General features: G+C 40.8%; 1 protein-coding gene across 1 annotated transcript in view; it reads left to right on the top strand.

Annotated features, from left to right (window-relative positions):
• The window catches only part of RPS6KA5 (ribosomal protein S6 kinase A5), a 190,738-nt gene that overhangs the window by 94,095 nt on the left and 71,047 nt on the right, over positions 1-25,596 (top strand). The window contains exons 4-5 of the mRNA XM_073241979.1: positions 17,004-17,119; positions 20,002-20,109. Of these exons, the coding sequence (XP_073098080.1) occupies positions 17,004-17,119; positions 20,002-20,109 (224 nt within the window). The remainder of the gene's footprint in view (positions 1-17,003; positions 17,120-20,001; positions 20,110-25,596) is intronic.

Genomic DNA, 25,596 nt, shown 5'->3' on the forward strand with positions numbered 1-25,596 from the left:
GTACTCTTCTAGTTGGTCAATGTTTTACAGTATGTTTTACTGTAAAACCTGGCAAGACTAGTCCCCCTTTATCTTTCATTGCTATTATTTTACAGATTTTGGGAGGCTCATCATGCTTATTATTCGACATGAACTTTAGGTCAAATTGTCTAGTTCTGGGTGGGGGGACTTGTTAAGGTGTTTTGTTGGGATTGTTTTATATTTTAAAAATCAATTTAGGGAGAATCGACATTTTTATGGTATTGGTTTTTCCTGTTCAAGAACATAGTGTGTCTTATGGTAAAATCTACTTCTGGGACCTTCAGGAATGATTTGTCATTTAACTCCTGCCCACTTCCCTTGAATTCCTCACACATATTCTATCCTCTGTCGCTGTTGTAAACAGAGTCTTCTCTTCCACCGTAGCTTCTTGCTGAGCGCAATTATCTTTGCTCATTGATTTTTCTCTCCTGCTATCTTACTGTGTTTTCTTACCTCCCTGCAGTGCTGTGTCCTGCCTTGTTCTTTCTTAGCCTGCCCGCAGCATGCCCTTGGGTGTGTATGGGTTTTCCTTGTCTCAGAGTCTTGCTGAAGGAATAGGTCATGGAGATTGATAATCATTCTTGCTGTTCCTTAAGGTGTTTTGGGAGCAGACACGGAGCCTGGGGCCTAGGCCGTCACCCTCCTGTTAGGATTCACAGCTCACTGGCCAGCTCCTGACCAGGCTTGTTCTTTTGGGATAAAATTTGCCTGATGGGCATAGGCCTCTTCAGATGATAAGATTATTATAATGCTAGCGTTATCTTGACAGATCCTTACATTTGACATTTGCCAGGTATGGAACATAGAATTTCCATCAGAACTGTCTGTATGATAGTTTCCTACAATGTGCTTTGTTTAGTTATAATTGCCTTACATTTGTTTGGCTAACCTCTGTCTTCAGCAGCCCTGGACTAGATTTGTCCTCTGGGCTGTAATTTATTGACCTCTCCTGTAAACCCATCTGTTATAAGTCACATTTCTTTTTTTTTTTTAATTCTATATCAATATCTTTTTTGATTATCCAGTGGTATGCTATGGATTTGATGAGTTTTCTTCTTCTTTATGCTTTCTTTGGCCTTTCCAAATCTTGTAACAGCGAGACCATGCCTCCTTTTATAACTTTTTCTATACTTCTGCATGGTTACAACAAGAAATATTATCTGTTCTCTCCCTCTCTCCCTTAAAACTCATATTCATTTCAGCTAACAGTGGGAGGGAATTCTATGTGAAAAATATTCTGTGAAAAACAATTTTTCTTTTAGTGTTCTCTGATCTGTTAGTGGTAGTTTTGTCAAAACACCAGCTGATTTATGACTGTATAAAGTGTCAGATTAATCAGTAGAATTAAGACATTAAAGAACACTAAAGAAGCAAATCACAAAAGTGTTTATAAAGGTGATGCCAAAGAGCCTTCTCAGTAATGAATGCCACCCCTGTAGACAGTCTGTCATCATGAGTCACCCTTTTAATATGAGGTATTTAAAACATGAAAGTCTCCCTTTTGACTATTAATTTCATCTTGAAAATTGCAAGGATGAGAATACTTGCTGAAACAGTAACAGAACGGACCGTGACATGCGCAGTACAAGCAGCTGAAGCGCTGCCTTGCTTTAAAGTGAGTAAGACTAATTCGCAACACTGATAAATAGACATGCCTCAGTCAGAACTTTGTAATGATTTTGATAAGCTGAATGCGTTGCAGGAGCGCTATTACAATGTTGAGCTAAAGCCAAAAGAAGAAGTGATGTGACTGGCATGACATTGAAAGGGAATTACTTTTAGGTGTGTGTCAACATGTTAAGACTGTATTTTAGATATGAGACGAGAAGCAATCAAGAGAGTCTTAGGTGGTCTGAGGGAGGAAGAGTAGGTGGGAATGAGACCCAGAATGTGTAGGAGTGAATGTGTGTGAGGCATAGCTGAGGGGAGAGGAAAGTCTGTAGGGGGAAAAAGATGAAAAGAAGACCCAAATAATAGTACAGGCCTGGGCGGGGCGGGGTCTGAGTTACGGGGGAAGAACCGGATAATGGCAGTTAGCTCTTTGGAATATGTCACCATAAGAAGAAATATGAGAGAATTTCTCAGGGAATTTGACATAAAAAGGTCAGGTGACTAGAGGTCAGGGTATTACTAGAAATAAGTAGGTGTTTGGAGAGTAGAAGCAGAGCAGAGACTCTTTCCTTGAAAGCAGGAGATACAGGATTTAGCCCTTCTTTTTGTCAGTTAACTCCGCCTCTTCCTCCCCTTCGAGCTGATGTCCATGAAATTGCAAGAACAAAGCATAGCCTTAAAAAGTTGACCAGCTCTTTCCATGGTTTTGGTTCCTCAATGGAAAACAGGGCTGTTCAGGTCGTTTCTGTAGGCTTATTGAACACGGTGTCTCCTGCAGATTTCAGTTTCTATTTCAGTTTCTTCTGTTTCATTTGGTAATAGAAGCATATCAACTACGAACAGTGGAGATGTTTCTAGTTCAATTCAAATCAGATATGCAGAGATTTTGACCAACTAAAACTGTTCTCTACCAACTAACAATGTATATTCCTTCTCAACAAAGTGAGTTTGTTCCATGTTTTTAATGCTCTAATAGCGTGACTTCTCAACAGTGATGTTAGTAGTGTGAATTGAAAAAGTTGTAAATACAAGTGACTTTGAACCCCAATTTTTTTGTTTTGAAATGTAAATAATTAAATGAGATGCACTTAGAAAATAATAATTTTGATTGGGAACAGATGCTGTGTACCCTAATGTTAATCCCATAAGATATATATTTTTCCAGTCTTATTGACATCTAACATATTAGCTTAAGGTATACAACATGATTTGATATATGTATATATTGAAAATGATTACCCCAATAAGTTTAGTTAACATCCATCACCTCACACAAGTAAAATTTTTTCCTTGTAAGAACTTTTAAGATGTACTCTCAGCAACTTTCAAATATATGATATTATGATATCAAATATACAACATTCAAATACACAATATTGTTTATACTAACCCTATAAGGTACTGTCAACTGTTTGAATAATTTTGCCTTAGGGAGTTGCTGAAATCCTGGAAATTTTGTGGAGATCTTTAAGTTCTTAGTTCTTAAGTTCTTAAGATTAATTCAGTGTTTTAAAAAACAAAACTAGTTTAAAGGCTACTTCTCCCTCCTCCAGTCTCTACCCACCTTCCTATACACACAGACAGACAGATACGTACACAGGCCAGCACACCGACCCCCACACATGCACAGGTGCAATCCTAAATCCGAGAAGGAAACATGATTGATGGTGAGGTAATCTTACAACAAAACAAAATCTACTTGCTCTTGTTAAATATCTGTATAAATTAAATGTCATTGAAATGAGATATAAATTGCATCCCTAATATGAAAAAAGTTTGGCCTAATTTAAAGGAACGTCATTATAGTTAAATAGAAAAAACGATTTTTGTTTAAAAGGGGACAATAAAGAATCTGGCATTGTAACATTGCAATTTAAAATTAACTTTTAAAGGGAGATTATTAATGTGTCACAGTACTAGGATTATTGCACGTTGGTAGACATCTTGAGCACTCTAACTCATTACTCCTCTAGACATAAACTTCACCCAAACTTTTGGGTTTTGCCTTTTCTGCATAGTTCATGAAGCTAATGCTGAGTCAGTTTAGAAACAGTCAGCCTTGCAGGACTCAAAAGTGGGAGAACAAATGACTGCTCATCTGAGAGATGATACATGGCTTCAGATTCTTCCAGTTCATTGTGTAGGTTTCCTGGAGGACTCTGTGAGGTACTACCCCTTTGATACAGCAGGTGAACCACATCAAGAAATTGTCAATCCTTAAACTCTTCATTTATGGCTTCTTGGTGTGTGCCAGGTGCTTGGATATAGAGGCAAATAGCCTAGTCAAGATTCTTGTCTTGGAGCCTTATAATCTGAAAGGGGGACAGGCATTAAAGAGTGCATGACTGAGTAATTACTCTTGAAATAAGTAGTTGGAAGGAAACGCAGAGGGTACTAATGAGAGCATATAACAAAAAGACCTAAGATTATTCAGGAGTTCTCAGGTAAGACCTCCCATAGAAGTGACATTTAAAGTGTAACTTAAGAGAAAAAGTAGAAGTTAGAAGAGCAAGAAGAGGGGATAGAAGAACAGTCCAGACACCGGGCTCCACCAGCTTCTTGACAGCTTGAAGATAGGAAGGTGTGTGGAGCTCTGGAGGACTAAAAAAATGGTGAACGTGAACCCAGTGGAGTCCTGCGGCAGCGTGGTAGTAAAGTCAGATCCGGCAGGGCCTTTAGATTCTAGCATCAGATGGATTTGGACTTAAATCCCAGCTTTGTCACTTACTATGTGATCTTGAGCAAGTCAGTTGGTTACTACCCCAAAGTTAAGTGCTTCTTTCACAGAACCATTTTTGGGAAACAACTTGGACTGGACCTACAGGGATGGTTCTTGTGCCAGTCTCACTTTGCTCTTTTTGAATAGTCTTTCTCTTGGGTTACAAAGTATAGCTGAAAACTCAATAAAAGACTGAAAAGCGTCCACCGACTTGAGTAACATGAGGTTGTCTTTAACCTTAGACTGTGATGGTGTTAGAAGGTGGAAGTTCTTCTGTAGTGTGTAAAAGGCTGACGAGCAGCTGTAAGGCAGCATAATAGCCACCCAGAGACACCCACATCCTAACCCTCAGAGCCTGTGAATATGTCAGGTTACACAGCAAACGAGAAGTATGGTTGCAGGTGCAATTAAAATTGTGTCAGTTGACCTTAAAGTAGGGATATTTTCCTGGATTATCAGCATGGGCCCAGTGTAATCACAGGGGTGTTGAAAAGTGAATAGGAAGGCAGAAGATAAGAGGAAGATGGAGATGGAAAAGAGGGTGGGGTGATGCAGTGTGAAAAGCAGTTCAGCCGTCACTGCTGGCTTTGAAGGTGGAGGAGGAGGCCGGGCACCTGGGCAGAGCCTGAGCAACCTCTTGAAGCTGGAAAAGGCCACCAGACTTTCCCCTAGAGCCTCTAGAATAAGTGCACCCCTGCTGACACCATGAAGTTAGCCCCGTGACATCTATGTCAGCCTTCTAATCTACAACATAAAATTATAAATTTGTGCTGTTTAAAGCCACCAAGTTTGTAGAAATTTGTTGCAGCAGCAATGGGAAGCAAGCAGAGGGTAAGGAGAGTCAGATCAGACATGTAGATCACTCTCTAAAGAAGTTTTGCTATAAAAAGAAGAAAGAGAAGATGGGATGTGCAGGATTTAGGGAGGTTGATAGTGTGTGTTAAAATGGGAGAAATTTGTTTTTTAATTTTCACATTATTTGTGTGATTTCTGTGTTATTTTGATGCTTCTAGAGACAACATCAGAGCGTTTCATCTGGCACAACTACTGTCACATAAAAATCTTTATAAGCAAGTTAATTAGAATAAAATCCACATATTTCTGCAATTTGAAAAGTTGAGGATTGCTAAAATATCAATTATATAAGAAAATTTCTCTGATTAAATTAGACCCTAGTCATAGAAATATATGTTAAACATTTATAAGCCTTGAAATGATTGGGAAAATAGAGAAGTCAGGACAGCATAAATGTGAAATGTAATTTTTAATCATTATAGTTATATTTGCAATGTTTTTTAATTTCATAAATTGTAATTGATGTCTATAAATAGCAATAGTTAATGGTCACTATTTAGTAAGTGTTTACTGTATGTCTGGCCTCGGTTTAACTGTCAATAGCTTGTTTAATCCTCATGTCAATCTTATGTGGGAGTTGGAATTATTTATGTTAATATGTTACAGATATATATTGTGAGCTATTCTACAAATAAAGATCATTTAGCAAATACAAAAGAATTGAGATACATTTTCATTTAAGAAGTTCCTTCAAGTTTAATCAATGAACCAGTACAAGTATCATATAAGATACTCCATTGTATGGACTGTACAATAAATAGCATCAACTTTCCAGTGTAACTTGATAAGTTTCTTTTGTAAGTGTCACACTGATGAAATGTGCCTCACAGCTTTGGAGAACATAACAGATTTATTCACTTGTTGTATAATCATTGTCATGAAGATGTTCTATTGATGGTCCCCTTCTCTTTAGTTTATGAACAGAGTTAAGTCTTAAGACTTATTCCAAACTTTCTTAGCAGGGGAAGAGATCATAACTTCAGAGAGATATACATCAAAAAAGGTGTTCTTACTGTGTTATTACTGGATCCCTTTCTTTTCCCTTTTCTGTGCCACATTGACCCATTTCAATTGCAATTTTTAGTGATTACAATACTTAACTATTTCTTTCTACTTTTGTTGTTACTAAAACCTTGGATGAAGAATGTACCCTAATGCTCAGTGTGGCTATAGCAGTCAGCAAGTGGAATATTACATGTTCATTCATTTCATGCAAACAATATTAGTGCATGCTGTACATTTGCTAGTGCTAGCTGTGCCTGGCAGAGAAAAAATTGCCCTGAGACTTTGATCTGCCTCACTGGTGCCAGATTTCAACTTTGCTTTCTGGGAAGGATTCATTTAAATTAGCTTCTGGAATGAAAAGTTAAATATATCATTAGAGAGGTATGAATCTGTTTATGGGCTATACTCTCTGTAAAGCTTAACTTGGTTTATGTCTGTTTTAGAAGCTTTGGAGGTTTTCTTAATGTCTCTAGGAATTAAAAAATTTTTCTTCCCCTAAATATTTAAGCCTCATTCTCTTTGCTTATCGTCCTCTGCTAGTCCCTCCCATTGTGCTCTGAGGACAGTCCTGTGTGCACAAGCTCTCTGAATCTTAGCCAAGCAAGTTTTATTTATCCTTTCATCTTAAGTGAAACTCCCTGTCCTTGGACTGTTTATCTTCCCATTCTGCTTCTTGCACTCAACAAAGTGATAATAGTTAAACATCACTTTAGGAAGTTCTTTCTCAACAGAGCCTTGTGTTGGAAGGAGCTCTTCTGACCACCTACCCTCAGTCCCGTCGTTAGCTGACTCCTAGGATGCACGCTTGCCTTTTCTGATGACTTACTCATTAGGTTTAGCTTCCCTTCCCTCCAGTTTTTTTGCACCCCTTCCCTAATTTTAGTAACCCTATTGATAACCAGTTCAACACCATGCCAACATCTTGGACTTGTGACATTTTGACCTTCACTTCAGCCATTCATAAGCATAGTGACACACTGGGTCTTAACACTTGTTGCACCTTTAAGACCTCAAAGTCAGATTTCTTCTTTGACCATATCTTCCATTTTTCTCCATTCTCTCATTCTCTGAACAAGTTCTTTAATCCCCTTTGAGCCTAGCCTTCCCTCCAATCTTTTCTGGACCTTTTTGTTCACTTCCTTCAGGTTGCGTGTGCCTTCTTACCAGCCTGGACCTTGCCTGGTCTGGCACACTAGAATCACTTCCTGGTTAGCCTTCCTCTCTGGGCCGGCCACTGCAGTCACTTGGATTACTCTTTGAACTTTTTTCCCCCGACGCCAGCTTTCTAAGCTTTCCTCATATGTCTCCAAAATGTGTCAACTGTGTTTGGCATGAAGTTCATGCTGATAATCTCAAACAGAACTTCCGAGAGGTCAGCAAACATTTTACTTCTCTTGTGAGCTGCTTAGGAGTTTTCCCAGCCCCTTACTACCTCTCAGCCCGGCAGCCCCATCACCATCTTCCTTCCTGTCTGAGGTGGCCACTTGCCCTACCTGCATTGAAAATATATCAAATCCAGCTGCTGCAAACTCTCAGATTTCCTGCTTCTCTTCTTTCTTCTACACCTTAAAAATTTCTGTGTCTTGGAAATGCTCATCAGATTAGTAAAAATTACATATAATGATAATACCAGGAGTTGGTGAGAACCTGATTTTTTAAGGCATTCATTCCCTGATATTGGGGAATATAAATGGCTATAGCCTTTTTGAGAAACTTACAAAAGTACTTATAAAAATTGGCAGAAGTGATCTAAGTTTAGTATGTAAGTATATTGCAACTCAGTTATCCAACTTCAGGAATCTGTCCAACGAATGTGTACCTGCCCAAGTGGACAAAATATGTGTCCAAACAATACAGAGAAGGAATGGTGGAGTTAAACAAGTGTGATTGGATCCTAAATGGGTAGGTGATAGTTTGATGAGGAACAGGATGTTTTCACACAAGTCTCAATTCATCTCCCCACAATTTACCCATTAATTACAATAGAAAACATAGTGACTCCACATTAATGATGTGATCATTATGGGAGAACTAGCATCACATGCTTCCTGATACTTTCTAAGACAGGTAACACCATTTCATTGACATTCCTTCCACAAATGCACAACCTGCATCTAATCATGAGGAAACATCAATTAAACCCAAATTGAGGGTTAGTCCTTAAAGTAACTGGCCTATCATCTTCAAAAAGGTCAAGATCAAGACAGACAGAGGGTACAGACCAAAGAGCTGTGATATCCAATGCATTGTGTGATCATAATATAGATCCTAGGCTGGAAAAAGTAGCTATAGAGAGCATTAGTGGGGCAGATGACAACATTTGGATCAAGTGTAGATTAGAAAATAGTATTTTTATCATAAAGTTTCAGATATGGATGATTATTCTCTGGTTATATGGAAGGATGTTCTTTTTCTCAGGATATGTACAGTGAAAGACTTAGGGGTAGGAGCACAATGTCCAACTTACTCTCAACTGATTCAGGAAAAACATTCACGTATACAAACCCAGAGAGGATGCTAAAGCAAATGATCTGAAATGTAAACAATTGGTGAATTTGCATAATGGATATGTGGAGATTCCTTGTACTATTTTCTTGCAAACATTTTTTGTAAGTTTGAAATTGTAGTTTAAAAGAATAAAACCCACAGGTAAGGCATTGTGACTAGGAAAAATAGGGCCCAGATGTAATGGACAATTTTCACCAGCCTTCTTTGACTAAAGACAATGCCATGTGTCATGCCACTATTCCTTATAATAATGAGCCGCTGGCACGAGATCTGAGTGTAATTTTTCCAAAACAGTGCTATCCAAGTTTGTACGTTTCTCCTGCTCTTTGTGCCAAGCCATTATAGCATATCAAAGATGTATAGACTACATGCAGTGTCTGTATGTATTATTTCTCACAACTAGACATTTGATACATTTGATGAGATTTGGACTACTGACAATTTGAGATTCGAATCTCTGGCAAGAACCTAGAATGTAGCTCGTCCATGTGGCCAAATTCAGATCCATTTACTTTAACAGGCAAGTGGGGTAGGGTGATAACCTCTTAGGAAAGATTAATTTGAGATTCGAATCTCTGGCAAGAACCTAGAACGTAGCTGGTCCATGTGGCCAAATTCAGATCCATTTGCTTTAACAGGCAAGTGGGGTAGGGTTATAACCTCTTAAGAAAGATTAATGAGTCTTGCTGCAGGCCAGGCCAAGTACTTTTTTTGAGAAAGCAGCCCTGGGGCCTGCTCCTACAAGATATAAATTATCTCTTTAAGTTCTGTTCCATAAATATGTCAGATATAATTTTAGCTTGGCACATTCTCAGAAAAGATTCACACTTACTGTTTACTGTGGCCATTAAAAAGAAATCTCAGTAGAGCACCCATGGAACTGTCTCTTTTTGAGTGCTGTGACATTCCTGTAAGCCCTCCAAAACTAATTGTGGAAAGCAGGTAAAATAGTGGAATTATATGAATATATATATGACCAAATATATAGAATTATTGGCTCTAAGCCACTTAAATATTTGAAGGAGGGAACAGTTGATCTTAAGGCAATTTTTTCTGACATAATTAACAAGACCAACTACCTGATGAGGCTGCTCCTCCTAAGCAATGGTAAAACCACATGGGAGGTGATGAGGGCAACTCTAATACAGCGTACAGAATCGCTGCCGTTGGAGCCACGCTGCCCATGCCCATAACCCTTCTCCCACTCAGCGGATATGCCGCTCCCAGGGTTTATTTAACCACTCTGAGTTTCACTGTTCTCTAGAGATTCCCTGTTTCCTCTGGGGATTTCACTGTTGCTATAATAGTAATGGCCCCAGAGCACTATTCATGAGGATCAGCTTCTTATCTTCCTTATCGTATCTAAACAGAACAAGAACGTGGAAGGTGCCTGGTATCTCTGGGTGGTATTACTTCTTTGTCTAATCTCAAATGCCGTGAGCAGTGCCAAGATACAGATTTTAAATGAGACCAGTAGAAACCCTGTTTTATATCACTTAATTCTTCCCTGCCAGTAGCCCTTTCCCACCCCTAACTGGGTGAAGGTGCTGCTTCTGTGCAGGCAGCAGTAGCCAGGGGTATATATTAAGTCAATGTGTACTGTTTAGTCTGTTTTCATCATATTACCACAGAGGGAAAAAAGCCTCAGGAACATCAGTAAAAACTGAACATTTTCATGCTATTTCTGGTAGTTTTCCTATCATAAAAAGAATAAACACAGTCACGTTGGCTTAAAAAAAGAAAACCCCTCACACTTGTAACTTGTTATGGAAGAAATTGGGAACTTGAGAAATCAAATATCTAGAAACCTAATGAGTCTGTAATTTTGATAAGAAAATTATTCAGGGTAGATAAGCTGGCGTGTACCAAGAGCCCACTGAACCTCAGATAATTCAAGTAGGAGCCAGTTTCCACTCAGGTACTTTATTCAGTCTGAGCTTTTTAATAGGTCTTTTATATGATGAAATACAACTTTTGCCCAGTTGGAAAGGGATGAGGTTGGGGGAAAGTGGGAGGTTCCCTGAGTTACAAAGCTGAAAAAGATCCTCTCAGATGTCAGCAAGCATCTGGGTTTTCATGATGTCACTGACCGTATTTATGCCACTGCAGACTCTATGCTAGAATCTGCTGCATCCCTGATCCCAGTGTTCTCTTTCAAGAGAGTAAAAACCTTATAATTTGACTTACATTTATAATACCCCTTGGATCTTCTACTAAATTTTGTTTTACTTGTTGTTTCACTGTCTGGCTAAGCTGTATTTACTTAGGGCAGGTCCCAGCCTCAGCCTAACAGAGTTGCTCCATGTCCTGGCAAACCAGAGGTGGAGAGACCGCGGGAATACAGTTCGAGCACACCCTCTGTGCTCAAGAGATCTTGCTGACAGTGAAAACTCCTTGCTCCATTTCACTCCTTTAAGCCCTGAACCTCACCAGTCCTATTCTAAATACAAATAGGCTCCAGGACAGCTCTGCCAAGCAGGGGTAGAAGTTAAGGAGAAGTGAGCTGGGCGCTCAGGAGCAGCTGATGCTGGGTGCGCGGGCTGAGGACCAAGCTTACCGGGCAGCGAAATGCAGGACGCTAGGCCCCGACGGTCCCTGTGTGCTGGCGGGCAGCACTCATTGGTTGGTTTGTAAATGAATTCAATAGGAAATTCTCCGTTCAGATTTATAAGGCTGCCTTTGGGAAAGCGCTCCTTAAACTTCAATGGCTTACAACTCCTTGGGGAATCTGATAAAAGCTGCGGTCCCTCTCTTCTAAGAAGAATGTATGTATGCTTATATATACTTAAAAAATTGAACATAGCTCATGTGACCCCATCATAAGATTGTATATCAATAATACCTTAAATAAATGAATAAATAAAAATCGAACATGATTTCCAGGAGTTTACATGAAGCACCTTCAGGATGGCTCCTAAAACCTCCTCTTCTGTTCTACAGCCGAAACAGATCCGCCTTCCTCTTCCTGAAAGGGTTCCAGAAGGGCTCTCTGGTTCTTCTTAACAGTCTTTTAATGAATGATTCAAGATTATGATGATGATAACGGCAACTCCCATTTATTGAGCTTTTACTATTTGTCAGACACTTAGCATTCCTCGTACTCACAAATGAACTCCAGATTGTTCCTTCCAAACCTGTTCCTCCTGCAGCTTTCCCCACCTCAACCTCCCCCGCCTTAGCCTCCCCCGCCTCAGCCTCCCCCACCTCAGCCTCCCCCACCTCAGCCTCCCACGCCTCAGCCTCCCCCCACCTCAGCCCTCCCTCTCCTCAGCCTCCCCCCACCTCAGCCTTCCCATCTCAGCCTCCCCCCACCTAGCCTCCCCCGCCTCAGCCTCCCCCGCCACAACCTCCCCCACCTCAGCCTCCCCCCACCTCAGTCTCCCCCGCCTCAGCCTCCCCCACCTCAGCCTCCCCTGCCACAACCTCCCCCACCTCAGCCTCCCCCCACCTCAGTCTCCCCCGCCTCAGCCTCCCCATCTCAGCCTCCCCACGCCTCAGCCTCCCCCCACCTCAGCCCTCCCTCTCCTCAGCCTCCCCCCACCTCAGCCTCCCCATCTCAGCCTTCCCCACCTCAGCCTCCCCATCTCAGCCTTCCCCACCTCAGCCTTCCCATCTCAGCCTCCCCCCACCTAGCCTCCCCCGCCTCAGCCTCCCCCACCTCAGCCTCCCCTGCCACAACCTCCCCCACCTCAGCCTCCCCCCACCTCAGCCTCCCCCACCTCAGCCTCCCCCACCTCAGCCTCCCCATCTCAGCCTCCCCACGCCTCAGCCTCCCCCCACCTCAGCCCTCCCTCTCCTCAGCCTCCCCCCACCTCAGCCTCCCCATCTCAGCCTTCCCCACCTCAGCCTCCCCATCTCAGCCTTCCCCACCTCAGCCTTCCCATCTCAGCCTCCCCCCACCTAGCCTCCCCCGCCTCAGCCTCCCCCACCTCAGCCTCCCCCACCTCAGCCTCCCCCGCCACAACCTCCCCCACCTCAGCCTCCCCCTACCTCAGCCCTTCCTCTCCTCAGCCTCCCCCCACCTCAGCCCTTCCTCTCCTCAGCCTCCCCCCACCTCAGCCCTTCCTCTCCTCAGCCTCCCCCCACCTCAGCCCTTCCTCTCCTCAGCCTCTCCCCACCTCAGCCTTCCCATCTCAGCCTCCCCCTGCCTCAGCCTTCCCTCTCCTCAGCCTCCCCCAGCTCAAACTCCCCCGCCTCAGCCTCCCCCACCTCAACCTCCCCCGCCTCAACCTCCCCTGCCTCAGCCTCCCCCGCCTCAGCCTCCCCTGCCACAACCTCCCCACCTCAGCCTCCCCATCTCAGCCTCCCCACGCCTCAGCCTCCCCCCACCTCAGCCCTCCCTCTCCTCAGTCTCCCCCCACCTCAGCCTTCCCATCTCAGCCTCCCCCTGCCTCAGCCTCCCCATCTCAGCCTCCCCCCACCTCAGCCCTCCCTCTCCTCAGCCTCCCCCACCTCAGCCTTCCCATCTCAGCCTCCCCCCACCTCAGCCTCCCCATCTCAGCCTTCCCCACCTCAGCCCTCCCTCTCCTCAGCCTTCCCCACCTCAGCCTTCCCATCTCAGCCTCCCTCCACCTCAGCCTCCCCCTCCTCAGCCTTCCCTTCTCAGCCTTCCCATCTCAGCCTCCCCTACCTCAGCCTCCCCCACCCCAGCCTTCCCATCTCAGCCTCGCCCCACCTCAGCCTCCCCCACATCAGCCTCCACCACCTCAGCCTCCCTCACCTCAGCCTCCCCCCACCTCAGCCTCCCCCACCTCAGCCTTCCCATCTCAGCCTCCCCCCACCTCAGCCTCCCCCACATCAGCCTCTCCCACCTCAGCCTCCCCCACATCAGCCTTCCCATCTCAGCCTCTGCTGCTTCAGCCTCCCCACCTCAGCCTCCCCACCTCAACCTCCCCCACCTCAGCCTTCCCATCTCTGCCTCCTCCCTGCCTCAGCCTCCCCCTACCTCAGCCCTCCCTCTCCTCAGCCTTCCCATCTCAGCCTCCCCCCGCCTCAGCCTCCCCATCTCAGCCTTCCCCATTTCTTCAGGTGCTCATATAGGGCTGGATCCTTACCACCACTACTACTGTCACCTTCCTCCTGGCCACCATTGTCTCTCACTTTGTTCATTGCAAGTGATCTCTTTATTTCCACCCCTGCTGTTCTCAACGCAACAGCCAGAGTCACTGATCCTATTGAAATGCAAGTCTGGTCAAACCATTCTACTCAGGATCCTCCAAAGGCTTCCCGCTCCAGAGTAAGAAGGGGAATCCTTAGAATGGCCGGAACCTCTGTGCTGCCCCATTCCAGAGGCCACTGTGCGGTACAGGCATACAGAGCGGCCCCAGCGGTGGTCTGCGAGGCCAAACAGGCTCCCCACCACCTGCCTCCATTACTTCGTCACTTCTGTGAACTTGGCCCTCCTGATACTTCCTTTGCTGACTTCCTTCCTGATTCTCGAATACCAGTCTCTCTCCTGGCCCAGGCTCTTGGCACTTTGTTACTTATACCAAAAATCAGTCGATTTTCGATAACAGTGACAATGAAGAAAAGACAGTCTTTTCAAGTAGTGGTGCTGGGACACTGGATAGCCAATTTCATATGGGCCCTTATGAAACTGGGTCCATACCTCACATCATATATAGAAATTAACTCAAAATAGATCAAAGATTAAAAATTGTTAAAACTATGATTTCTTAGAGGAAAATGGGTAAATTTTTCTGACCTTAGGTTTTAGCAATGATTTCTTAAATATGATACCAAAAACATAAGCAACTAAAAAAAAAAACAGATAAACTGGGATTTCTTGGAGAGTAAGATGATGGAAGTGTTCTAAAATTGAATGGGATGATGATCACACAACTCTGACTATACTAAAAACCATTGAATTTTAACACTTTAATTAGGTGGATTTCATGGCCTGGAATTATTTCTCACATAAAGAGAAAGAAAACCAAAAGGGGCAAACAAACAAACAAACCCTGTAATAGACACTTCACAAAAAAAAGATACAAAAATGTCCAACAAGCCATAAAAAGATACTAAATGTCATTATTACTCAGGAAAATGCAAATTTAAATAGTAATGAGATGCCACTACACACCAAACAGAACATCAAAAGTGTGATGACTGAGAATAGTACCAGAGATACCCAGACCTCCTATCCCCGCCACTGATGCGAGCACTTACCCCACAGGGACTCTCTAGGTCCCACAGCTCCTGCCGTCAGAGCCCTGTGGCAGCCTCTGCATCTGCTTTACCAGCCTGGACAACTGGATACGGTCGGCTGTTCACCTTGTAAAGTGCAACCATGTACCTATAAATAAAACATTTATTTTATGAGTGTCAAGTCTTCACCTTATCTGTCAGTCTGTTCCAACAGTAGGAAGTAAGTTACTTGACATTGTTTTAGTTTTGTCATCTCAGGTGGTGTAGTTACCTTTTCTCAGTCTCCCCTGGAAAAGGAAAATTCAGTACTTTCTGTGCTCCAAGCAACAACAATCCACAGTAGCTCTTCCTCCCATTGTCTAAAGCACTTAAGCTGCGAGAAATTTAATTCGCTCAAGGCGGGACACAGTGGAGCCATTGTCTAGTCCAGGTGTATTGATTACAAAGCCTGTGTCCTTTGGACTGTATGCAGTTGCCTCAAAGATCGGAGTATATCCAATCTTTTTTATAATACACTTGCCTTTGGGTTTCAGAGTGATTTTTTTCAGATTGTACTTAATATTTATTCTAATATAAAGAATTTGCGATTAATAATGCAATAGGCATCTGTTGAATGCTTACTGCATGCAGGCACTGTGTTGAACTTGTAGGGATGAATATACTGATCCTGACTTTAAAAAGCTTAGAGTTTAGCAGAGAAAGCAAGAATGCAATAAACATTTCAACACAGCAAGATAATTGTAGTGGTAGAAGTCTTTAATAAGTATAACGGTTAACATAAAAGGAAGTGATAAGCAGTGCTCGCGTGGTTATTGAAGAGGAGGTAATTGAGTAGGACATTTAAGGATGTGTAGGAGTTTGTTAGTTGGTCAGCTGATCTATGGGTGCCTATTTCTGTCACCTAACCATGGTAACCATTTATGCATAAGCATCAGTATTAGATTTAAGTAAATAACTACTTAAAGGTAGAAAAAATTCACTGTTAGTTTGCAGGAATGTTGTGTTCCTTTACACCTTTTTAATAATGAGCTTTGTGTTAAGATATAATTAAAACCCCTTGGCAAAACACAGGAGACTTAGAAGGGCAATGTTTTTTGCCAGCATGAGCTTTGTAAACTACATTGCAAAACAACCAGCTATTTAAAGAGTTCTTCCATTCTGTTGCATCTACTTTTTGGAAATAATAAATGGGCAAGATAAAACAAAAATTTGTGAGTCCATGAAGATTTTGCTTTGTTCTTTTATCAAATGTGATGAACTTAACAATAGGGATTCATGCTTTTCAAATTTCTTAGGAGAAAAAGCTTTGAACTACTTTGGCTGTTTTCTAGGTACATATTTTTTTTCACACACAAGTGTTAATGTATGTTAAGGTAGCATTGGTTATTTTCTGATGAAACTACTATCAGTTCATCAATAAATGCCTTATTAGAACCATTTATAAACATAATTGTATTGGGGTTTTTAAATTGTTATTATACAGCTTTATATTTGTATGTATTTCTCACTATAGCCTTTTTGTCTCATTATTCCTCTTCAGATGAATAAGGCCAATTATAAGGGAAATGGTATCTTTTAGTACAAGTGTTTTGATTCAGCTATGTCGTGTTACTTTTACTTTTGGGGCCTTTGGGGCCTGTGGAGCAATAAGAAGGTTACCCACTACCTAATACACAAATTTGGAAGGTTGCAAGGGCAATTCTGGAAAATAAGAAGTCTGTTTAATAGTAGTAACCGACAACTATTACGAAGGAAAGGCTGGGACTTTTGTGCATTTTTTATTTTAGTTACTGAAGTGGCTGATGTTTTGACAGTCCACAGCAAGCTCAGTATTGCATGGTGATGGTAGAGGTTTCTGTAATGGGAAAATATTTTAAATACCTGCAGATTTCCTGTAGTAGTTTTATGGCAACACTCTGTATACTAATTCATTTGATTGCAGTTTAGGATAGTTGTCCTATAAAACTGTATTGCTCTATGAGTTTGGTATTGTATTCTGTGTGAAACTGTATTCTATATCCTAAGAATAATACATTAAAATCAGTGCCTTATGGTTAACCAAAGTGATTTAAAAGGAAATATTTCTGTTATTTTATGAATATAAGTCAAAGAAAGAAAAAATGCATTTCATTTTTAGATTACATAAACGGTGGAGAACTTTTTACTCATCTTTCTCAAAGAGAGCGCTTCACGGAGCATGAGGTGCAGATCTATGTTGGGGAGATTGTGCTCGCCCTCGAACATCTCCACAAGGTAAGATGCCCCATCTTTGGGATTTCCTATTTTGAAAAATCTAGTAACCAAGGTAATGATGAAACTAAAAGTTCGTGTTTTTACATGTCATGGTCTTAGTGGAGATTGTGAAAGCACATTTATAGACTTACAAATTGTCTCAATTGCATAGTTCCCCTCTTAAATATCCGCTTTCCTTTTGTAGTTCTTAGGATACAGATTAAAAAGGTAGAACCTGAACACTTCTTTGGTTTTGTTCATGAAGAATCCTAATGCTTATCGTAAAGGATCATAAGAATAAAAGCTTTTCCTTCTTAAAATAATCTTTAAGATAAAACCGCAGTCAGAGTATGTATTTCCTTAATTGTACCTTACTGCACTGCAGGCTCTGCCTGTACATCATAAGGGTGTATTTCCTGATTAGGTTGGAGAATACGAGTTACTTGAAAGAAGACCTGCCTGCGCCTCCCAGGCTCCTGTCTTTCCCTCTCTGGCTCTCTTTCCCCTTTGTTTTGTCCCCGAGGCCCTCTCTTGTTCCCTCTCCTTCCCTCCTCCTCCATTGCCTCCATGTAGCATGAACTCAGTTATACAGATCTTTAAATGGAATGCATGTCTGTGATGCTATTTGAGCTCTATAAAATCAACTTAAACTTAAAAAATATACATTATTTCAGGTATTGTTAATCTTGATCCAAGAAATTTTGACTGAATTTTTTTAACTTAATGAGGAAGCATTATTGAAGAAGCAAACAATCCATATTTATACTAGGCTTGTGTGCATTTCTTTAGAAAGCACTAGAGTAATTTTTATTAAGTGTGTGAGAACATAAAGAGACCGACATGACTTGAGTCGCTGAATTAGGATGATAGAGGTCCATCATAGAGCCACTCTTCTCCTTTGTCCTGTATTCAGATCCTATGCCAGATCCAAAGGCTGATGATGGAGCACAGAAAAGGATGGACAGAAAGGAGGGAAAAAGGCAAGGAAGAGGGATGAAGTTTTAAAGGGACAGGAAAACAAGAATTGCAGGATGTAGGCAATTCATAGGAGCAGCTGTGAGAAAAGACGTGAGAGGATGTAAGAAAAGGAGGGATCCAGGGAAGGTAGATGTAGCCCAGAACAGAAGAAGATGGGCAGGCAGAGGAAGCTGGGGTTCAGAAGAGGAATCTTAGGGGAGTGAGAGACACGTGTGTAAGAACAGGACCGAAAGAGAACAGGCTCTCAGGCAATGGCTGCCGTGCCATGGAGAGAGAGGGAAGAGCACCGAGAAGGGGGGCCCGCACTGCTCAGACACCTGTGTTCCTTTTGATAGAACTGTCGCCATGGTGACAAGCTTTATGCCTGTGATGATTTTTGTGGGGTATAAAGTAGGTGGGATATCTTTATACATGAACCAAATTGGGCTGAGGGACAAGCTGAAAAGATCTTTAAGTGTCATGCTTAGGGGCATTAGCTGTAAATAAATACCAGAGTAAAAACAAACCAAATACAATGCTCTGATGGGTCAGCTGGTAAATTCACTTTTTAATTTGTGTGAAAGCTTTAATTTTGTTCATTCTTTTTATCAAAGGAAAAAACCATGAACATTTGTTATTATTAAAACAGCGTGATAATAAATGCAGTAGTAGAGAACATGGTGAGTCTGGATACAAATGTAATTGATAATGAGTGAAAGTAACACAGCAAACCAGATCTCAGTTAAGTTCCTTTAACCTTACTACCCTAAAAAATAAATGCAAAGAAGAGTAACAAAGCTGGTAATATTAATCTTGATATACCTACTAATCCTGAGTTTCCCAAGAAGAGACCAAATGGGAATTTACTTAGAAGTGATGAGGTAAAAAGCAGATAGTAAATGATTTATTTATTCCTAAAATCTTTTCCAATAAGGTTTTAAAAAAAATGTTGTACTGGTTATTAGATGTTTACAAGATTTCAAGGGAAATGTCTGTTTAAGTGCTTGGAGGAAAATTGCCTAGTGTTTTTCCTTGTGTAATTTTTATTTCAATTTCAAGAGATTATTAAGAATTTGCTTTTTCATATTTTTAGTGTTGTGTTTCTACGTTTAAAAACATTGAATTCAGGCTAACATACCATGAAACATGGAATTCACATATATCAAGAACTTAGATGTCTTGGATAGGTTTACTTATGTTATAAGCTGAAGTAATAGCTGAAGTGTTTTGCTATAAAACTTAACATGCAAAACAAAATGGAGGGATATGTAAATATTATCTAATTGACTTACTTGCATATTTAGAACTAAAGATCAACTAGAATAAACCTATGATCTTCAATGTTTAGGAGCTTATTATTCAATAAGCCTTTATTAATTATATGTTTACACATGATAACCTGACAATGTAGTAGATACTAGATAAATGCATTTAAGGTAAAAAAACAGAGTTAAGTTTATATCAAGATAAACAGGAAATACCTAGAAAATACTAGTTAGGTCAGTACAATGTAAATATAGGTATTGTAGGAGTAAAATCAAAGAAATGACCAGTGTGGGATCTGGTTAGTTGGGGAAGCCTCTGAAGCCGTTAGGAAGTAATGGACATGACTTGGCTCAGATCATCTGGAGTGAGGATGAAATATCAAGAAGTACAGAGGCAGGAAAGAACAGTATTCAGTGGGGAGACCCTCAAAAGCTGGCCCAGTAGGAATGGACCCTCATTACACAAGAGAATGAAGACATGATTGGGAAGGTCCAGGGAGCCCGGCAGATGTGCCCTGAGATTGGAGAATTTACATTTGCCCTGGCCAGTGACTAAGAGCCATTATAGCATCCTGAGCAGGAGAATGCCTTTGTGTGACTTGTTTTTAAAGTAGATAAGACTTTCCTAATTTATTTTCTGAAAATTGTTATTTTAAGATGCATATTTGTTTTTTTTCACAGCTGGGGATTATATACCGTGACATTAAGCTTGAGAATATTCTACTTGATTCTAATGGCCATGTGGTGCTGACAGATTTTGGTCTGAGTAAGGAGTTCGTGTCTGATGAAGTGAGTATTATATTTAAATTTGAGGTTAGTAATAACAAAATGCAAACAATGATGAAAAATTCGCTGTAGAATAAGCATCTAACAGGATAGACCATATGGATTATATATTTATGTTGCAGGTTTACTGGAGGAACATCTTGGTGTGAATGACTATAAACATTTTTAGTTTAAAATTACTATGGAACCATCCTGTTAGAACTGGAGCAAACCTTTGATATATCAGAACTCCCCAGTTTAAAACAAAACAGAACTATGCATTTAATAGCTTTCCCCTTTAAGTGTAACTGAAAAATATATATAAAGGACCTTTGGGTCCTCTAAGAGAATGATGGCTTACAGGTAGGCAATTGAGAATTACAAAGCAAAGCACATACAGCTTATGTTATAATTTCAAAGTTGGATTTGTCTAATGACCCTTTGAATTCTCTTGACAGGAATGACAAGGATCTGCCAGACATGATTCTTAACAATCTTGCTGTGTTTTTGCTCATATGAACTAAAATTGAGTCGCTAATGTGCAGATCATCTTTGCATTTCCAGTATTGATTAGAACGTGTTTAATATTACAAATGCATTGATGACATTTAAAATTAAACATCTTTTGTAACCAAATACTTTTTATTTAGCAGTTGTAATTTATACTATTAGTAGTTTTACACTACTGCTATGTAACTAATTTGAATGCCAATTCATTTTTACCCAATAAATTATTAGTATAGAATACAGAATCACAGTGGAATTTTTGTAGTAAACGACTTTGTTACTATAAAACCATCATTATTTGGTTCAAATTAGTTGTACCTATTTCTGATTGTTTGCCTTTGGGAATATTGCAGTCCTTGGTGAACTAGATAAGTACTGAAATTATTAAGAGATCCCAATTTTTTATTGTGTCTATATTCATTCAGTTCGTGTATTCAATATTTATTGACTGCCTCTTATGCTAGGTACAGTGGTAAATAAAATGGAAATGGTGCTGGCCCTTGTGAGGCCATGGTTTTAACAATTTATCGATTATCTTTAATAGAAAAGCCATAGTGATAAAATAAGTTAGATGAATTTTTGAGGAATTTACTGCAAAGATTGATTTTTAAAACTTTTTCTCCTTTATAAAAAAAAAGTGGCAACATCAGTAAAATGTGACATTAAATATATATACCATTGCTTCCTCACTAACCCTCACTACAGGTAAAAGTAAAGGAGGGAAATAGGCATGCACTCAGAGGGGACTGAAGAAAATTGCAACCAGATTTGGGGAGATGGGCAGCAGAAATACTAGTTGTAGCTGATGAGGCATCTCTGATCACAGCTGAATCCTAAGCGAGTAAAGTGAGAAGTCTGAAAGTGGGCTCATTTGTACCTGTGGCCCCCAAAAAGGCTCAGGGACTGAGGCACAAATACCCTTCAGAACAGGAGTGCAGGTGATACAGGACCCAGGAGGCTTGGTTGGAAGTCTGTGTAAGAAACAGGTGGGCCCTACATCCCATGTCTCCCTGTTCACTTGGACAACTATGCATGCCTTTCTTACCCTGGTGCAGACTGAAGAGGCTGAACAGACAGCCTGTGGATTGGGGGACAGTGGGCACAGCTGAGGGTGACAACACCACGTGGGAACTAGTGGGTGATGTGAAAACTGACTCACTGAGCTGAGAACTTCTCTGGCCTCTTTCTACCACTTACCTCTGAGAACAGTGGCATTCTAGACAGGAATTCGGAAGATTCCTGTCTGAGAAACCGAACAAAAAGCCTGCAGATGTCATTTGGTGGTGTTGCCAGTGAACTGGCCCAGCCAGGCCTCCATACAGCGATGCCTGTGACTTGACAAGCCCAGCTTATGCCATAGGGGCATGTTTGTGAGAGTGTCACAGTTTCTTTTCATATTTTGATCTCAATATATTTTAATATAACTAGTTGCCTCTATCTGTATTCAATATAATTAGTTTCCTCTGTCATAGTATGTATTTAAAAATACTCTGAGAAGGGGTCTGTCAGCTTCAACACACTGCCGAAGGGTCCTTAGCATGTAAAAGACCCCCTGCAGAGAGACTTGGTGATCACCTTTTCCTCAGTCCATGGAACCATCTAGACATTTGCTCATTCCTTCCCCAAGAATTTGTTGACAGTCTTCTACATGCTTGATCTTAGGCTACGTTCTGGTAATACAACAATGAAAGGAATCACATGGTGAATTCTTTATTTTTGCGCATGTGTGGCTGGTCGTTTGGCAGACTTTGGCCCTGGGCAACCGCTACTGTTATAAACCAAAACAAAAATAAACAAAAGTCAAACATGGATCCAAGTTGTTCGGATCCAATAATACACTAACAAATTAGTCAGAAGTGCTGTACTTCTACACCAGCTAGGTCACTCCTCACAAGAGACCTGTGTTTTCTAATAGCCAACAGCTACTCTTCAAGGGAGTATAGGGAGTTTTCAGTGGGTGCTGTAATTTTTTAGTGTTTAATTGTTTTAAGTGTAAAAATGAAATATTGGGACTTAATCAGAAGTGGAGAAGTAATTTATAGATTTCCTTTTTATTCACTGGAATCAGCCCAGCTGCATTTGATATAGTCATGTGTTATTAAGCGATGCATTTGATATAGTCATGTGTTATTAAGCGATGCAGTTTCATCTCCCTACTTCTCAGACTACCAGTCCATTCTTTCTCTTAGCCAGAGAAGACACACTGCCATACTCGGCTTCAAATTTAACTCTCAGGGCTTGGGTAGACATCAGCCTTTCCTGAGTCCCCTACAGCTTGATCAAATGGTCCGTTGCTCTCCTGGTTCCACCCACCACCTATTCAGCAAGTTTCCCTACCTAGACCCTAGACCCTTTCCATCTTAAAAATATTCCCACCAAACAATTTCTGGTTTTGATTCACTAGCATGCCTTTCTGGTTTCACATGTCAGTCCAGCTCTCACACTGAAAATACCGTTTTTCTTAGAATGAGTTTCTTTTGTGCATCCCTGTTCTACCTCTGATTTTCAGTTTAAACTCCAGCTTACAGTTTCCTCCTTGGTTTCTAGTTGATATATGGAGGTTATATTTCTCTTTCTGTATCTGTCTCGCTCCTTCTTCTTTGAACCTCTTCCCCTTGGGCCCCTCCTCTCACCATTTAAGCATGCCTAATCTCTCATGTCTTAAGATTTTTTAAATGGAGAGATGAATAGATGGATGGACTGACTAATTAACAGCTAAAAAGAAAAACAATCTAAGAATCCCATATTTCCTACCAGTTCTTGTCTTTTTGTTTTCCTTTGTCAATATTGATTTACACATTCTCTACTTACCCACATGTCACTCACTCTATAACCTTCTCCAGTTTGGCTTGCACCCTCTACCAACTTACTCAAACTGTTCTCACCAGGGTCACTATTGGCTGGAATTTTAGAACATTTTTTAATACAATTCAGTATTGTTAAGTATATTCACATTGTTGGAGAGATCTCTACAACTTTTTTTTTTATTACAGTACAGTGTCATTAATATACAATCACATGAGCAACTTTATGATTACTAGATTCCCCTCATTATCAAGTCCCCACCACATACCCCATTACAATCACTGTCCATCAGCATATTAAGATGCTATAGAGTCACTACTTGTCTTCTCTGTGCTATACTGCCTTCCCCGTGACCCCCACCCTATATTATGTGTGCTAATCATAATGCCCCTTATCCCCTTATCCCTCCCTTCCCACCCATCCTCCCCAGTCCCTTTCCCTTTGGTAACTGTTAGTCCATTCTTGGGTTCTGTAAGTCTGCTGCTCTTTTGTTCCTTCAGTATTTTCTTTGTTCTTATACTCCACATATGAGTGAAATCATTTGGTACTTGTCCTTCTCCACTTGGTTTATTTCACTGAGCATAATACCCTCTAGCTCTATCCACATTGTTGCAAATGGTAGGATTTGTTTTCTTCTTATGGCTGAATAATACTCCATTGTGTATATGTACCACATCTTCTTAATCCAGTCATCTACTGATGGACACTTAGGTTGTTTCTATGTCTTGGCTATTGTAAGTAGTGCTACAATAAACATATGGGTGCCTATGTCCTTTTGAAACTGGGATCCTGCATTCTTAGGGTAAATTCCTAGGAGTGGAATTCCTGGGTCAAATCATATTTCTACTTTTAGATTTTTGAAGAACCTCCATACTGCTTTCCACAATGGTTGAACTAATTTACATTCCCACCAGCAGTGTAGGAGGGTTCCCCTTTCTCCACATCCTTGCCAGCATTTGTTGTTGTTTGTCTTTTGAATGGTGGCAATCCTAACTGGTGTGAAGTGTGAAGTGATACCTCATTGTGGTTTTAATTTACATTTCTCTGATGACTAGCAATGTGGAGCATCTTTTCATGTGTCTGTTGGCCATCTGAATTTCTTCTTTGGAGAACTGTCTGCTCAGATCCTCTGCCCCTTTTTTAATTGGTTTGTTTGCTTTTTGTTTGTTGAGACGCATGAGCTCTTTATATATTTTGGATGTCAACCCCTTATCTGATATGTCATCTATGAATATATTCTCCCATACTGTAGGATATCTTTTGGTTCTACTGATGGTGTCCTTTGCTGTACAGAAGTTTTTTAGTTTGATGTAGTTCCACTTCTTCATTTTTTTATTTTGTTTTCCTAGCCCGGGGAGATACATTCATGAAAATGTTGCTCATTTTTATATTCAAGAGGAGTTCTGCCTGTTTTCTTCTCAGAGTTTAATGGTTTCATGACTTACATTGAGGTCTTTGATCCATTTTGAGTTTACTTTTGTATATGGGGTTAGACAGTGATCCAGTTTCATTCTATGACATGTAGCTGTCCAGTTTTGCCAACACCAGCTGTTGAAGAGGCTGTCATTTCCCCATTGTATATCCATGGCTCCTTTATCATATATTAATTGACCATATATGTTTTGGTTAATATCTGGACTCTGTATTTGTTCCACTGGTTTATGGGTCTGTTCTTGTGCCAGTACCAAATTGTCTTGATTACTGTGGCTTTGTAGTAGAGCTTGAAGTTGGGAAGCATAATACCCCTGCTTTATTCTTCCTTCTCAGGATTGCTTTGGCTCTTCGGGGTCTTTTGTGGTTCCATACGAATTTTAGAACTATTTGTTCCAGTTCATTGAAGAATGCTGTTGGTATTTTGATAGGGATTGCATTGAATCTGTAGATTGCTTTAGGCAGGATGACCATTTTGACAATATTAGTTCTTCCTGCCCAAGAGCATAGGACGAATTTCCATTTATTAGTGTCCACTTTAATTTTTCTCAAGAATGTCTTGTAGTTTTACAGGTATAGGTCTTCCACTTCCTTGGTTAGGTTTATTCCTAGGTATTTTTTTTTGATGCAATTGTGAATGGAATTGTTTTCCTGATTTCTCTTTCTGCTAATTCATCATTAGTGTATAGTAATGCAACAGATTTCTGTGTATTAATTTTGTATCCTGCAACTTTGCTGAATTCAGATATTAGTTCTAGTAGTATTGGA

The sequence above is a fragment of the Manis javanica genome, chromosome 8 (assembly GCF_040802235.1).
Source record: "Manis javanica isolate MJ-LG chromosome 8, MJ_LKY, whole genome shotgun sequence".
Classification (NCBI taxonomy): Eukaryota; Metazoa; Chordata; class Mammalia; order Pholidota; family Manidae; genus Manis; species Manis javanica.